Source organism: Diabrotica virgifera, chromosome 4 (assembly GCF_917563875.1).
Source record: "Diabrotica virgifera virgifera chromosome 4, PGI_DIABVI_V3a".
Taxonomy (NCBI): domain Eukaryota; kingdom Metazoa; phylum Arthropoda; class Insecta; order Coleoptera; family Chrysomelidae; genus Diabrotica; species Diabrotica virgifera.
This window is the reverse complement of record NC_065446.1, coordinates 138,028,601-138,046,573: the sequence shown is the minus strand read 5'-3', so window position 1 is coordinate 138,046,573 and position 17,973 is coordinate 138,028,601. Positions and strand designations below refer to the sequence as shown.

Below are 17,973 nucleotides of genomic sequence, written 5' to 3'. Positions count from 1 at the left end.
AACCTCATAACCGAAATTCGGGAAATAAAGCAGGAAAATTCTAAACAGATAACAGAACTAATTGATATGAGTTTTAACTGAAGAAAATTTCAGAATGAAAAAAGACATAGAACTGCTCACAACAAAAGTAGAAAAGAATGAAAGAGACAAAAAGAGAAAAAACATTGTCATTACTGGTATAGAGACAAAGTCGGTAATAAATGTCTAAAGGAACAAGCCAAAAGTATCATGACAGATTTGCTAGAACTGCAAGTGGACCTGAAAGAAGTATATAGCATAGGGAAAAACAAATGCATCATAGGATTAGAATCATTCGGAGACAAACTGAGAGTAATGGAAGCCAAAAAGAAACTGAAGAACCATCCACATAAGAGAATATATTGACCACGACCTCACTAAAAAAGAACTAGAAACGCAATCTATAATAAAAAGGAGGGCATCAGAGGAAAGAGAGAAAGGAAAAAGAGTGAGAATTGGATATAAAAAATTATGGGTTGATAACATACAATTCGATTGGATTGAAAATGAAAATAGATTAGAAAAACACTCATCTACGGAAAAACAAAAATTTAGGTCAAAAAACTGATGACAATAGACGAAGAAATGGACCGACAAATGGCAACGAAAAAGGAAACGAATAAGGATATGATCTTAACAGACACAACGAGCAACACAAAAATGAAAATACTGAAAATAGCAACGTGGAACATCAAAAGTATCAACGATAAAAAACGAGAACTCGTACAGGAATTTGAAAGTTACAAACTAGACATCCTAGCAGTAACAGAATTAAAAAAAGAAAGGACAGGGAACCATAGAACAAGAAGGGGGACATTTACTGTTATACAGTGGAGTAAAACCAGAGCTACGAGCGGCCGCAGGGGTTGGTTGCATTATAGCAAAAGAACATATAAAGCACATGACAAGATGGGAATTTATATCTGAGAAAATATTAAAAATTGAAATGAATATAGATCAAACTAGTAACACAACAATAATAATTGTATATGGACCAGGTGAAGATGAAGTTGCAAGTAAGAAGATGACTTCTGGGAGGAGCTGACAGATATAGTGGAAAACGTAAATGGCAGACTAATCATCATGGGAGATTTTAACAGTAGAGTAGGAAAAGGAAATGACACAATAGATGTAATTGGAATGCATGGAGAGGAGACCAGAAACAATAATGGAAATAGATTGATCAATTTTTGCATGGAGAACAACTTGATAGTAACGAATATGTTTTACATGCACAAAGATATACACAAATATACCAGAGAAGTTAGAAGCAGAAATGAAAGATCAATAATAGATTATGTACTAATCAACAGACAAAATCGAAAAGAAATAACTGACGTGAAAGTTAATAGAGGCTCAGAAATATACAGTGACCACTACTTATTAGTAGCTAAGTGGAAAATTGAGGATAATAACTATCAAGAAATAACAAAAATGACAAGCCAGAACAAGAATAGGAACGAATCAATCAGATCCTATAAGTTACAAGACAAAAAAAAAGCTGAACAATATAAAAACACTACAGAAACACACATCGAAAACAGAAGACAAATATGGTGAAGTCTGAATCTAGAAGAACTCTGGCTAGAATTTAAGGATACCATCCTAAAGGCAGCAAAACAAACATGTGGTACAATAGTAGTAAATACAAATATAAAACAGACAAGGTGGTGGAACGAAGAAATTAAAGATCAAGTGAAAAGAAAGAAAAGAAAATTACACGCTATATAAAGAACAACGTACTAATGTCAAAGAACTAGTAACCAGAGCCAAACAGAGATCCTGGGAAGAATTTGGAACAAAATTAGAAGAAAATAGCCAAGGAAATCAGAAGTTACTCTACAGAGTTTTGAAGAACCTACGAAAGGACAAACAACCAAACATAAGACAGATCAAATCAAAAGATAATGTACTACTGACAGATGAAGACGAAATTATGAAAAGATGGAAGGAGCATTTCCAAGATCTACTAAATGGAACAACCACCAGTAATGAGTCACATGAACAAACGACCACCTCCAACATAGAACACGACGACGAAGACAAAAATATCGATAAGAATGAAGTACTGAAAGCCATCTCGCATCTAAAAGTAGGAAAATCAGCAGGCCATGATAAGATCACACCAGAAATGCTGAAAAATCTAGGGGTGTCAGGGGTAGAGATGTTAACAGAAATTCTCAACAAAGCATGGCACTTGGGTACTGTACCAGAAGATTGGAAAACAGGAATTATATTGCCCATTTTTAAGAAAGGGGACACAAGAATATGCGGCAACTACAGAGGTATTACGTTGTTAAGTGTGGTGTCAAAATCGTACGAATATATTTTAAACAAAAAAGTTAGTTCAATAGTTGAACACAACCTAGCAGAACCACAAAGTGGGTTCAGGAAAGGCCGGAGTACCCAAGACCACATCTTTACGATCAAACAAGTAACAGAAAAAACGAGAACTACTAAAACTGAAGTATATGCAGCATTTATAGATTTAGAAAAAGCATTCGATAAAGTTTCACAATACAAAGTATGGGAAAGTCTCGAACGAAGAAATCGTCGGCTTACTGCCAAAACCAACTAACTCCACTTTTTGTCGATTCTGAGTTAAGTACGCCTTTGTACTTAATAACTATCAAAGAATGTACTGATGAAACCAGACACTTCAAAGCAGATTTTAAATGTGGGAAACAGAAGGGTCTCAAAACAACTAATTCCAATGATGACACTTTTATTCAGCCAAACACAGATATGTGCAGTTGTCTGCACATCTCTGTTTAAATAAAATAGTATTTTATCATTTACAATATTCTAGTTCTGCCAAAACAAGACAAGTGCCTGATATGGAGGACAGTGATGTTCAAAGTTACCTAGAAGTTGACTAACTTTGTACAGCCAAAACCCGACAAGTGCCAAAAAAAAAGAATGTTTTTTGTACTTTTTTTTAACTTTCACTTCATTTTAATAATTTTTTAACAAAATGTTTCGTTTATAATGTTAGTTACTTTAATATTTTTCAGTCATTAAATCATTTTTAAATTCAAACGATTTTTCATTTCAAATTAAAGTTTAAAACATTGATTCCTCAAAACTTTAAAAAGTGGAGTTAGTTGGTTTTGGCAGTAAGCCGACTTAAGCAATATTTAATATTGACCTCAAACTGAGGCAGGCTATACAAAGCTTATATAAACGTAACAAATGCTACATCAGGAAAGATAATACCCATTCTGAAACTTTCGAGATAAATGATGGACTGAAGCAGGGAGGACTACTGAGCCCCACACTATTCATCGTACTCATGGATGACATCATAAAAGTAATGGAAGCAAAGACATGCAAATTACACATTGGTTACCACAGACTAGAACCTATAGGAATTTCAGTATGTGCATTTGCAGACGACCTGATGTTACTAGCACACAGCGAAGATGACCTCAAAAGGAACCTAATAATGTGGAAAGAGGAGCTGGAAGAGAGAAATATGAAAATAAACATGGAGAAAACAAAGATAATGGTCATGGGGAAAGAAGATAAACAAGTAAATATAGAGATAAATAACAAGAAACTAGAACAAGTAACAACATATAAATACTTGGGTGTGAAAATAGAGAATGGAGGAAGATCAGAAGAAGTCAACGAAATGATAACCATGGCATCCAGAATGTACCACAGCTTAAACAGAACATTCATTGGAAAGAGAGAAGTAAGCAGCAGGACAAAGATGATGGTATATAAAACAATCTTCAGGCCAATCCTTACCTATGGTAGTGAGAGCTGGGTGCTAACACAATCATCGAAAAGCAGAATAAACTCCATGGACATGAAGTACCTATGAAAAGTAAAAGGAATTACAAGACGTGATAGAATAAGAAACAGCAGTGTGCGAGAAGAACTACAAGTCGAACCAATAACACAAATACTAGGTAGGAACAAGCTTAAATGGTTTGGACATTTGTGTAGAATGAACGATGATAGACAGGTAAAACGCATATGGGAGGCAAAAGTACAAAACAAGATTGGAAGAGGGAGACCAAAGATAACCTGGAACGATGAAGTGGTAGAAATTCTGAGGACGAAAAATACAACGTGGACTGAAGCGAAACGAAGGGCCAAGAATAAGCAAGATAACAATTATGTATCAGATGTTTTTTTGTTAAATATAATGTAGAACATTTATGTATAGAACACTGTTTACGCTAAAGCATAGTTTTAGAAATATTGACGAAATATGTAAAGATACTACTAATTTACCAACTTCTCCCCCATCTCCCCCCCCCCCCAAACCGGACGCTCAAAATGGTGTAACTTTTTACTGAACAATATGTGGACCATATAGAACAATTTGGTGTTGAAGGAAAACTTTTACTTTGGATGTCTGGGTTAGGCCCTTTTTTGGACCAATTATGCAATATGGGCCATTCCACGAACATGCGCCTGTTTTGGATTATTTCGACAACGAATATTTTAGTGTGTAACATAAGAAGTACGAAAGTAAATGGCACTAATAATTATTCCAATAAACAACAATGTAATTTGCAATTTACTTTCGTTTTTCTTATTTTGCACAGTAAAATATTTATTTATTTATTTATACGGGCAAGCCCAATTCGGTAATACATTAATAAGATATTGATAATTAGTGTTGAATATATAAGAATAAAATGAGAGAGTACAAAACATTTAAAAAGACATGACAAAGTAAAATAATTACAAAACATTAATTACTAACAAATAACAAGGTTATGACATTGCTAAATATTTAATTTGGTTAAATGGTTCTTAAAAACATCAACAGAGTTACCAAAAAGTAAAAGGTCACCTAGGGAGTTAGCAAGTCTTAGTGTTCTAGGAACAAAAGTAAAATATGAGTAATTATATCTATGAAAAGAAATATGAAAGGTTTGAATTTGTCTTGTTGATCGTGGTGGAACAAACAACAATATTTTAGCAAGGAGTTCAGGGCACTAATATATGCCATTGATAATATTAAACAATACTGTAAGATCTTTACGCTTCCTACGGACATCCAGAGAAGAGATATTCAAAAATCGTTCCATATCTGTATAATTATAATTATTGATGTGTTTTTTGAACCCAATATATCTAAGAAAATTATGTTGAACACTATCAAGTTTGTTCTTGAGGTGTAAATAATGTGGGGACCAAACTGGAGAACAGTAGTCAAGGTGCGTCCTGACTAAAGAACAATAGAGCATTTGAATAGCAAACACGTTCGTGAAATCACGAGTTGTCCTTTTAACAAAGCCAAGCATTTTCATGGATCTTTGAGTAATATTGTTGATGTGATGGTTAAAGTTCAGAGAGGAATCAAGAACAACTCTACCGTATCTGCTTTATTAAGGATTTAGCGCTTGGGGAAGAACACTAATTTATAAATTTATAAGTATATTTATGGGTAGCTAGGTGATTTAGGGCCGGTACTTTATGTCCCGGTTAAACCTCGGTTAGCTAACCGGGGTTTAATCGGGACAGAAAAGTACCTCATAGGGCCTCTTGCGTTGTAATAAAAGCAATTATAATTATTATTATAATTATTTATGAATATAATAATAAGTATAATTGCGTTTATGTCTATGTTATGCATATATTTCTGTCCCGATTAAACCCCGGTTAACTAACCGGCTCTTAACGGAGACATAAAGTACCGGGCCTTAGTGTTAAGTGTCCAAATAATATTTGTCAATTTATTACCTGTGATAATGTCTGTGTAATGTTACCATTTTGTGATTGTAATTATGTATATTTACATATTTTTATAATTTATTTTGAGGTTTAATGTATATTTTAGCTCTTAAATTATTCTGTAATAATGGGTAAGGCCCGTAAATAAATAAATAAATAAGTATCCAATAATTGATCATTTATGGTATAATTAAATACTGATAAATGATGATTCCGACAAAACCGGATAATGTGACACTTGTTGACATTCAAATCCATCCCATTATCAAGACACCAGTTGGCTAAATTATCTAGATCTGATTGCAATGATATTGCATCATCTTGATTATTAATGATTTGATAACATTTAAGATCATCGGCAAATAAGAGAGCAGAAGTGTTAGAGAAGCAGGTGACGATATCGTTAATATACAGGTTAAACAAAGTGGACCCAAATGAGAGCCCTGAGGTACACCAGAGGTTACTAGAAAAGTGTTGGAGTAATGATGATTAACCCTAACCTGCTGTGTTCTATTTATTAGGTAACTGCCCAACCACTTCAACACAGAACCTTCTATGCCATATAATTTGAGCTTATGTAACAAAAGATCATGGTTCACCCTATCAAAAGCCTTGGAGAAGTCAGTATACACTGAATCAATCTGCAACCCCCTCTCCAAAGCTTCAGACAAGGTATCAACATAAAGCAACAAACTAAGTTCTGCTGATTTACCACAAGAAAATCCGAACTGTTGAGAATTTAGTATCCAAGAGCAGTCATAATTAAGGTAATCAGTAACAATACTCTCAAATACCTTGGGAATTGTGCCGAGAATAGAAATAGGACGATAATTCGTATGTCAGCTTTATTACCTGCTTTGTAAATTGGAGTGACATAGGATAGTTTCCAAAAGTCAGGAAATTCCCCCAACTGAAGGGATTTATTAAAAATATGATAAAGCGGCCGAGACAGAATAAAAGAGAATCGTTTAAGAAAAATGGGAGAAATACCATCTGGCCCAGGTCCCTTATTGACATTAATAGCTGAAAGTTTTTCGTATATTTTTGAAATTGGTATAATATAGGAAGATACACAGACCGTTGTCGAAGTAATCCAAAACAGGCGTATGTTCGTGGAATAGGGTATACTACCTCCGTAACTTTGGAACCGTTCATTTTAGAAGGATTGTTCATGAAACCTTTTTTATTTCAAATTTAATGTAGAACAATTTTGTATAGAGGGTTGTTCAGCCTAAACTGCACAGTTTTAGAAATATTGACGAAAAACTACGAATTTACCAATTTTTCCCCTCTCCCTCTCCCCCAAACCCAACGCTCAAAATGGTGTGACTTTTCTGAACATTATGTGGACCATATAGAACAATTTGGTTTTGGAGGATAACTTTCACTTTGGATGTCTGGGTTTTTGGTCTAGTTATACCATACATTGCCCAAAAAATATAAGAAGTATCGAAAACCTCCACTTTTTACCCTCTGTAACTCTGGAATCGTTGATTTTATAACAATTATGTATAGGACATTTTTTGTTTTAAATTTCATGTAGAACATTTTTTATATAACATTGTTTACCCTAAAGCATAGTTTTAGAAATATTGATGAAAAACATAAAAAACTACTAATTTACCGATTTCTCCCCCATCTCCCCCCCAAACCGGAAGCTCAAAATGGTGTAACTTTTTACTGAACAATATGTGGACCATATAGAACACTTGGGTGTTGAAGGAAAACTTTTACTTTGGATGTCTGGGTTAAGCCTTTTTTTGGACCAATTCTACTATACTACCTCCGTAACTTTGGAACCATTCATTTTAGAAGGATTATGCATAGGGCCTTTTTTATTTCAAATTTAATGTAAAACAATTTTGTATAGAGGGTTGTTCATGCTAAACCGTATAGTTTTAGAAATATTGATGAAAAACATAATAAACTACAAATTTACAGATTTCTCCCCCACCCCTGACGCTCAAAATGGTGACTTGTTTCTGAACGTTATGTGGACCATATAGAACAATTTGGTGTTGGATGATAACTTTCACTTTGGATGTCTGGGTTTGGGTCTAACTATACCATACTAATGGCAGAAATACTATAAAGGTATGTACTGACACAAACATTTTCTTCCAAACAGATTGAGCATCTACAAACAAGAATATGTTCAGGTTAAGTGTTTGTTGTATTAGCTGCGTTCCCATGTTCTGCTCATTTTATTTCAGTGTTTAGTCCTGGTAGCGGAGAATCTGGAGTACACCCAGACTTACTAAGCGTCAACAAATAAATGCTCCCTTTTGATATTTCTGCAATTAATAATACTCGTCTGAAAATTATCAGCTTCTGTTCAGCTCAGCGGCATTTTGCTTACATACTGACCAAAACAATTTGCTACAGCATGCTTTGCTTGTTCAGAGAAAAATGCTAGGAAAAAGTCAGTAAGTAGACTAAGCTTCATAAGAAAAAACAAACTGGCTGGATGAAAGTGTAAAACAAAAGTTGTTACACCTTGTCAAATATTATACTGTGATACTTGGCCATATTGATATAAAGGTACAATTCCGACAACAACCGAGTTGTCACCATGATGTCAAGTAATGACATCGTTATGGTGACAACTCTTACTGCCGCCTGCAGTTGCTGTCTGTAGTCGTTGACAGGATCGTACCTTTAGGCTCCACCTACTATGGGCAGTCAACAGAAACAATTTACTGGATGTGTTCCCAGTTATTTTTCAACACAAGTAGACGAAATCGCTAAGTATCGCTGTATACAGGGCTGGCGATATTGGGCCTGCAAGGGATGCACTGCAGGCGGGCGCTCCTGTTTGGAGGGCATGAAATTGAGTATTTTTCTTCTGGTGTTATACAAAATACTAATTATGTTAAAAAACCTAAGTGCGCCTATGCTAGTTTTACCGGCGGGCGCCTTATACTCTAGCGCCAGTACTGGCTGTATATTTGACAAGGTGTAGCAGAAATTTGTATGTAGTCCAGAAAGCCACTGCGCATCCGTTAGGAAAAATATTCCGATTCGGATTTTTTGCTCAATCTTATTCCAAAAGGACCCCTTTTAACAAATTTGCATGTTGCCAGGTCCAAAAAGTGGGTCAAAAATTTTTTGTTTTTTTCCTAAAATTAATTTTTTTGCATCGAACAAGTTTTTTTAGGGTTTTTGGTTCATTTCAAACAGAAAAGGTTTTTAGTGACTTTTCTCTAAAGTTGATAGTTTTTGACATAAGCGATTAAAAATTGCCAAATCAGCCATTTTTAATCTTCAGAAACTATGTGAAAAACTGAAAATTTCGATGTTGCCAAGGTAAGATGATAATCTTTGAACATCGATTGATGAAATCCCAAACAGTTTTCGGGATTCTTTGCAATACAATATCGAAAACCCCTCTGTTTTTTAATTGCCAATCAAGCGAACATTTGATTGGCAATTAAAAAATAATATATTAAAAATAAATAAATATATAATAAATGAATAAATATATTCTACATAAATAAATATTAAAAAATAATATTCAGTGACTAATTAAGAATGATTAATGGGTTGTTAAAACATTTTATCTTTAGCAACTTTTGGAATGTCTTATACATATCGAATTTCATTGATAAAATGTGCATTCCCATGGATGATCCAAATCAATTTAACTTTGGAACAAATTTAGATAGACTACTGGCCCTGGCCCTAAGATAAGAATTTTACAGTTCCAAGAATAATTGTTTATGGTAGACAAAAATATTGACCTTGAATTTTTAGCACATGTAGATACTGAAAACCAGTCATTGGGTTTAACAGCCAGACAGTAGGATAACAGAACTGATTTCCATTCATAACAAGGGATCTAGGGATGATAAGAACCACAAATATTAGGATTTGGGGGATCTTTTAAATTTTTATTGGTATTTTCACATAAAATTGATAAAAAGAGTATGATACGGAATTTTTTGATCAATTTTTTATTTATTTATTTACGGCATCCATTTACAAGTTTTACACACAACAAGACTTTTACAAGTTACACCTCAACAATAATAAATTATTAAAATAATAAACACATCAGAATAATACAAACAAACATATTGTAAGAACAATACAGAACTACAACAAACTTATTGTAAGATACCCCTTAGTTGTTTTTTGAACAAACCAATTTTGGAGTCAAAAATATCCATTTGTCTTGGCAGGACATTAGCACTCCGAACCAATCGTGTAGTCGGTTCATTTATACCAAAATTAGTGTGGTGAAATGGCACTGAAAAGATTTCTGATTGTCTGTTGCTTCTACTAGGAACTAGGACTAAAAAGTGATATCAATTGAGGACAATCTATGAAACCATTAATAACTTTGTGTAGGAACCATAAATCTAACAATGTCCTCCTTGACTCAAGTGTTGGTAAATTTAGACTATCTCTTACCCACTGATAGTCATATTCCTCTCTCCTGTATCCACTCTTATAAGCTGCTACCCTCAAAAATTTATTTTGGACTCTTTCAATTTCTTATTTATAAAAGATTTGTGAGGAGACCTAAGTACTTATGACTGGGAGTTACTTATGACTCAGTAAATTGTGCAATAGAATGCAATAAAACTAATTCATAACTAAGGATTTTAGGTGAAACTTTAAAAAGAAAAGTATGTGGATTGGTACATAATATACAAAGAAATGTCATGACAAAAACTGTAAAAACGGGACAGATAAGTAAAAGATGTCATATAAGACTGCAGGGAAAAGTATAAAGTTCAATGAGAAAAATAGCTATACAGTGATGAGCATGCTAATAACCACCAGAATAGCACAAAAGATGGAAAACATTATACATTGCGGAACAAAAAGAGATGAAACTAGTGGAGATGGAAATGATCGTTATAAACGTATAAATTAACATTACATTACGTAGTTTCCCACCTTTAGACATATCAGAGTAGTATGGCAACTGTCAATGTGACAGTAGAATTTTATAAAATACTCCTGTCAGAGACGTCTAAAGGTGATAAACTATGTACAGTCCATTCATTTTACATATTCCCAACTGTAAACAAACGCACATGGAAGCTAAACAGGGTCGTCCTGAAGTGTATCTTAAAAACCAACACGCTACCTACAATTTGAATTTGCAGACTGACCAGTTTGGACCTGTAAAATGAGAATCCGCCTCGTTTAGGGCAATAAATTACATTTAACAGCCTCTTGACGAATGAGACGGCGAATAATAACACGTGCGTTTGTTTATAGTTGGGAATTTGCTATGTGAATGTGGTGTAATGTAATGTTAATTTATACATTAATAAGGATCATTTCCACCTCCACTAGTTTCATCTCTTTTTGTTTCGCAATGTATTATGTTTTCCATCTTTTGCACTATTTTGTTGGTTATTAATGTGCTCATCACTGTATACACTACCAGTAAAAATAGTAAGATAGGAAGAACAAAAATAAAATAAACCCTTAAAACAAAAGATATTCTGCAATGGTGAGTCAAACAATGTGATAATCGGAGAGAATTAGAACAAAACACGCTCTAACCATGAGGAAAAAATCCAAATTAATGTCAATTTAGCAGACTTACTATGGCAAAAAAAATTAAATAAAGCAAAGATATAACACATACAAGAACATTAAAAAATGGAGGGAATTCCATTAGTCATTAGTGTACTTTAACTTACTTAGTGTACTTAGTGCACATGGTGTTTTACCTACTAATTAGCTAAAAACTTAGGGTGAAATTGTAGAAATCACAATAGCCTTTGGACTAGTTTGAAAACAAAAGGGATGAAGATATCTGATTGAGCATAAATTTTACAATATGCAGAAAAAGCTATTCACAACACACAGATTACTAATTTTTCTTAACAAAAACACTCCCATAGAAATTTTAGTACGGAAAACGTGTATATTGCATCTAGACGCCGAAATAATGGCGTTTGAAATGGGCGGGCGTAATAAACAAAGTGAATATCTATTTGACTAAAGAAATATGTGATGTTTGATAGAACACGTCTAAATAAATACTGATTAGATTAAAAATACCGCAAATAAATAATACAAAACACTCACCTTCTTGGGCTTCGGGTCCCAACAAAGCTTGTTTAATGATCAATTTGTGTCCCCCTTGGTAATCCTCTGCTCCCTTCGCTTCTGGATCCCAGATTTCACTGTTTTTACCTTTGAGGGTTAAAGCTGCAAAATGAAGAGAAACAACCATTGTTAAATGCAAAAATAACTCCCGTTTTCCTAGTACTAACTACAATGGCGCGCAAATGCCGGCTTCCAGAACAAGACTAACTTGATCTAACGTATCTTTACGGAACGAAGTGACATTTATATAAAAAAAATATACTTCGTAATAATACTGAAATAGGTTAAACTTACCAAAAAAATATTCATCTGCCATTTCTTTTAACGGATGGTTCGTGATTTTAACAGAAATGTTTTACAAGCTAACGCCGGCAAACGGGTCGAAGATGAAAAGAGGTTGTTGAGTTCAGTTTGTAATGGCGGTAGAAAGAGAAGCCGGCCAGAGGGCGCTGATTCAGACTCAGACAGCCAGATGCGTTATGGCTAATATTCCAATTTAGTAAATTTAGGAAGTGTAACAACCATTATTTTTTATTAAAAGGTGATCATGGAAGAAAATTATTATATACTCGTAATTTTTGCCCGATTAGTTACTAAGGTAGACTATGCAATTTGCAATTTATTTAAAATTTTAAATTTTGCAATTCATTTTTTCTGTTTACTTCATTATTATTTTTTTTGTGTTATATTGACGATTTATGTAATTTTAGTAAATAATTGTATTGTTATTGTTTTGTGACTTTTCATAAGCTTTGTCGATAAAATTGTACAATTTTTGATGACAATAAAGCATATTTCTAATTCTAACCCAGGTAGCAATTTTTCGACGCATTGGTTGTCAGTACAAACAAATGCACTGTATACAACGTTGACGTTGCCTGAGAGCATTTTCAGTTGTTTCGGCCAACGTCCCCTACCCCGACTGACATTACGATGTTACAACCTTGTTATACGGGCAACTAATTTATTACCATTGTGTCACAATGATTGTGACAACTACATAATATCACAGTTCAGTGTGGTTCAGTTTTTTCAACAATCACAACGAGTTAAAAATGTTATAATGCTAAACTAATTTACGCCCTGGCCGACTCTGTAGTTGTAGTTGAGTAGTTATCTGTCACGTGACGACCCTAGTGTTGTTCTAGAGGTGTGACACGTTTGCGGCAACTAGGAGAAAAAGAATTTACTTTATAACCTTATTTTTTTCTTATTATTATATATTTTATTTTAATGGAAATTTTCGATTTATTTAACAACCTGTTTATTTGTTTTTTTAATAGCTTGTTTCCATTCCATTGTTTTATCAGTAGATTTGAGATTTGATAACCTAATCTTTGTATCAGCTTTCTTAGACATGGTTGCCAGGTCAGTTTTTACTCTTTCAGTAGTTTTGTTTTCACAAAATCAGTAGATTCTTTTTAGGCCATGTAAATATACAGTAATACAGTGATATGCACATCCGTCCTAAATGTACCAAGAGGAATTCCACAAAACTGGATACCTAATTATTCCAAACCACCAACTGGTAATTACCATTTTTTAGCTAAAATCTACTAAATCAAAAACTAAAATATACTTAAGGATTTTTGGATACATTTGGGATTTTTTTATAATAAAAACAACAGCTAACTTAAGGGGATAGGTGCAAAATGTCGTCTGTTAAAATGTTCAATGTATTTTAAATGTTTTCATTTTTTGCGAATCCTTAGAAAACTAATAAGTATTTTTGAAAAATTTAAACGCACAAAGAAAGATTACGTTATTACCGAGGACCGAAAGTCCCTGAAAACTTCTATAATGTTTATTTTAATAAGTTACAGGGGTGAAAAAAAGAAAAAATTTAGTGTGACTTTTAATTCCAAATATCTCGTTCAAAAGAAACGTTTTGGTTTTTCTAAATAATGCAGTCTTTCATTCTGCGTTTAAATTTTTCAAAAATACTTATTATAGTTTCCTCATGATTCGAAAAAAATGGATCAAATTCTGTTGAAATATACCAAAAACCTACTAAAAAATATTGCCTACTAATGGTTTGTTTTTAACCAAGAGGAGTGATTCAAATTTACCGCGCTGTAATGCTTGTTTGTAATTGGTCCAACTGCAGGCAAGTTTACTCCACTCTTATAAAATTTTGACACTAATGACATTTATCAAATTTTGACCCTAGTGGAATTTCATAGGTTAGTTAAGATATACCGGCGATTTTTTGTGTTATCTGTGTTATTCCTTTAATTTTTAGATTGTTATGTCTGCTTTTATATAAAAAGCAGTCGTTTTTAGAACTCTTTAGCTACGTATCAATATAATATAATATTCATGGATTACCGTTGAGGGCCGACATGATCAACCAAAAAAGAAGATGTATTTGGTTATTATTCTAGTGACTTTCTTAGGCGTGAATCTGCCTTTTAAGTTTACTCCTCCTGGTCAAAAAAGAAACTAGAGAATTTTTTAAAAAATATCAAAAATCTACCAAAAAACTAGAAATCTACTAAATGTGGCAACGCTGTTAATGAGAATGATACACTTTTGACACTGGTCACATGACCTCTGTCACCCAATAAGAGGGTGCGTTCTAAAATGGTTTTGATAGTCGGCGCAGCTGGGTTTGGTTGGCGATTGGACTTCTAAGTTGGCTTATCCGTCTAAGGTTGGTGATAAGGTATTTTTTTAGTAATATCACAGCATAATAAACGAAACCAGCAAGGACACTCCCTGATGCCGCCTTTGAAGTTGAAAAGTACAGGGTCGCCATTTTTCGCGTAGTACATCTCAGTCTCAGTGGTGATGTGATGTGTTGGTTCATCAGTGTTGCCGATGTCACCAACTTTATTACCCGTAAGAGATTCTTTTTGAATAATTTCTGGAATTTATGCAAAAGATTAACAATACAATCGCCATTCATCGTTAATATTTTGTGTTATGTCCCAATTATTGACATAATTCCCACAGGCATACGTATAAAATTATGTTAAAAAATATGAATGTCATAAAAGTTAAGTAAATCTGATAATTATGTACAAATCGGCAACACTCTCGATTTTCTACATTGTCTGTACTACGCACAAAATGGCCGACGATCTGCGCAGTAATAGTGCGCGAAATTTTCCTGCCTACTAGTGTGTCCCCAAGTAGCAATTTGTCGACGCGATAACGTTGTCTACCGCGTGGCAACGTTTTGTTACAACGTTGTTATTGCCTAGAAGACGACCCAATTCTGCACTAATTTGGTGGACGATTTTTGAGTTGTCTTGACGTTGCCTTTTTTTTTTTTTTTTTTTTTTTTTTTTTTTTTTTTTTTTTTTTTTTTTTTTTTTTGGGAGGTGGGAATCTTCTCAAGACCGTCTGGGAAGGTGTCCCAGGTGTGTCGGATTCGGTCCGTCCTATCTGTATCACGGGCCGCCTACCGACTAAACCCACCCCCTCTTTTCTCCAGCCGACGGGTCTGGGACCGCTCTTAGCGAGCATATCTGACCCGTCGACCTTACTCATATCTCCCCTCCGGCACTCCTAGCGTGCATTCCATGAATCAGTTGGCCCCCGGGTCGACCCCCCGCCCACGCCCCGCACCAGGCCAGTCAGCGTAGCGACCGTCTGGCGCAACCCGTGCGCAGGTAGGGCGACAAGGAGGCCCCCAATCCCGGATAAAAACAGCCAGAAGATGTCAGTTGGCAGTTACGAGCAACTCCAGTCGTTCATACTTTCATCTATGCACTCTTTCTCGTCCGCTCCTTCATACTTTCTCTCATTCAACTCCAATCATTCATACTTTCATCTATGTAAGCTTACTCATCCACCCATTCAGTTCGGAAATTAAAATGGGACAGTCGATGGTAAAACGATACAAGACATAACACAAAGGACTAAACGAGAGTGAAAAAAGAGAAGAAAAGAGCAGAGATAAAATGAGAGAAGAGAAAAGAAAGAGAAAAGACATAACGAAAAAGGAAAGAAAAAATAAAGGACAGTGAAGAAAGAAAAGATAGAACACATAGACAGGAAAAACCAAAAATAAAAATTGTTGGAAAGAAATATTAACTTATGTAAATAAAATTAAAGAGGTAAATAAATAAAATACGATAAAATAAATAACTAAAAATATGAAAAAGTAAAATAAGTAAATAAAAAAATAAAAATAAAAATGGGCAGTCAGCGTGGTTTGGATGTAAAGGGTCCGCCCCCCGCTGGTTGCCCGATCACAACACAAACACATTTTAAGAAAATAAATATAAAGCGGTCATCCCGCTTGCAGCCGCCTCTCTTTCTCTTCTTTGTGCTTTATTGTCTTTGTGACGAAGGCAATGATCAGCTCAAAGTCTCGTTTGCTGTCGATAGCTCTATCGATCAGCTCATGAGGCTCGCCTAGTGGAGATCCCAGGCCCAGCTGCAGTTCGGTACGCCCCGCGCGATAGGCAGGGCATACGAACACGACATGCCGCGCGTCATCCACCACACCACACTCGGGACATAGATCGTCCCTAGTTTTCCCAATACGGTGGGTATATTGTCGAAACGATCCATGCCCCGTCAGAAACTGTGTAAAGTAGTAGTTGACGCGCCGATGCCGACATCCGTACCACCTCACTACATCCGGGATCAGGGATCTCGTCCAGGCGGCCCTTCCGACTTCGGCTGCCCATTCCCTCTGCCACGTCTCTAAACTTCTAGCTTTCTCCAGTGGTCCTGAACCTATCGCCCCGTTGCCCCTTCGGTACATTTGGACTCTCTCCCTGGCCAGGATGTGCACCGGCAGAGAACCAGCCACTACCTGTAAAGCAATGGTTGATACAGTCCTGTACGCGCTGCACACTCTGATCAGGGGTTTCCTTTGAGCCCTCAGAAGCATGTCTTTATACTTTTTCATCCGGAGGACCTCATGCCACACTGGGGCCCCGTATAATATTATGGATAATATTGATTGTAACATCATTAGCCTCTTCTGGGATCCGGGCCCCCCTATATTTGGCATTAGTTTATTCAGCGTTGAGGTCCTCTCCTCCGCCTTTCGACATGCTTCTATCACATGTTGTCCAAATGTCAATCTCTCATCCAAAGTTATGCCTAAATACCTTACTGTCCGTTGGGGTCTTATTTCGGAACCTTGATATCTGAAAACTGTATCATCTCTTTTTCTTGGTCCCCTCAAGATTATTATTTCTGTCTTTTCTACTGCTAACTTTAAATCGTTTTTCTCTATCCACGCCGCGGTCTTCTCTATAGCTTTATTTACTTTTTCCGTTATACCCCGACTCATATCATCTTCCACCAGTAAGGCTAGATCGTCCGCGTATGCTATCGCTCTAACTCCTGTTCTCTTGTGAATTTCTAGTACCCCGTTATATAATATATTCCAAAGTAAGGGTCCCAGGACTGACCCCTGGGGTACTCCCGCGGTCATTTGTTTCTTTTTCTTCTTCGATATGCATACGGATCTCTCAGATAGATAGTCCTTAATTATGTTGGACAAATATTCCGGAGCACCACATTCGCCTATTCGGTTCACTATGAGGCCCCAGTTTGCTGAATTAAAAGCGTTTTTTATGTCCAACAGAACAAGGACCACCCATCTTTTCTTGCTTGTCTTAGCCGCATCCCTTATCCAGGTAGCGGCATCGACTGTCGATCTACCTTTTCTAAACCCATATTGTTGACTAGATAAAACTGTCTTATCTTCCAACATGCCCTCCAGCCTCCTCTTGACAAGTCCTTCATAGAATTTACCAAGACAGTCCAGGAGGCATATTGGCCGATAAGAAGTTGGTGAATCAGGGGGTTTCCCAGGCTTTAGGAGTAGAACCAAGTTCGCTTCCTTTAAGTCCCTGGGAAACTCTTGTTTCTGCAGTAACTCATTACATATTTTTCTGATCAAACCTGGTTTCTCTGTTGCTATAATCTTTATTGCCTCTGGTGGCAGCCCGTCAGGGCCGGGAGCTTTCCCTGTCTTCATTTCCTGACCAGCGGTTTTTATTTCCTCTTCCGTGAACTCCTCGACCATGGTAGGAAATACCTTAATAAAATTCTGTGGTTCCTTAGTGGGGAAGAGGAGCTCAGCTGATTTCATCCGCTGGTCTTCGTCGAGTCTATATGGGGCCATTATCTTCAAGGTTTTCATTGTAATCCTGTATGCGTCGCCCCATATATCCTCGTCCAGTGCTTTTATCAGGGTCTGCCACTTTTCCT

The 17,973-nt window shown here is 35.7% G+C and overlaps 1 protein-coding gene across 2 annotated transcripts in view; it reads right to left on the bottom strand.

Annotated features, from left to right (window-relative positions):
• Positions 1–12,252, bottom strand: part of LOC114333249 (nucleoplasmin-like protein) — a 37,657-nt gene extending 25,405 nt beyond the window's left edge. For both annotated transcript variants that reach the window (XM_028283112.2, XM_028283110.2), the window contains exons 1-2: positions 12,085–12,252; positions 11,770–11,892 (exon numbers count right to left, since the gene is read on the bottom strand). In XM_028283112.2, coding sequence (XP_028138913.1) covers positions 11,770–11,892; positions 12,085–12,106 — 145 coding nt within the window. In that variant the 5' untranslated portion in view covers positions 12,107–12,252. The remainder of the gene's footprint in view (positions 1–11,769; positions 11,893–12,084) is intronic.
• Between the last annotated feature and the right edge of the window lie 5,721 nt (positions 12,253–17,973).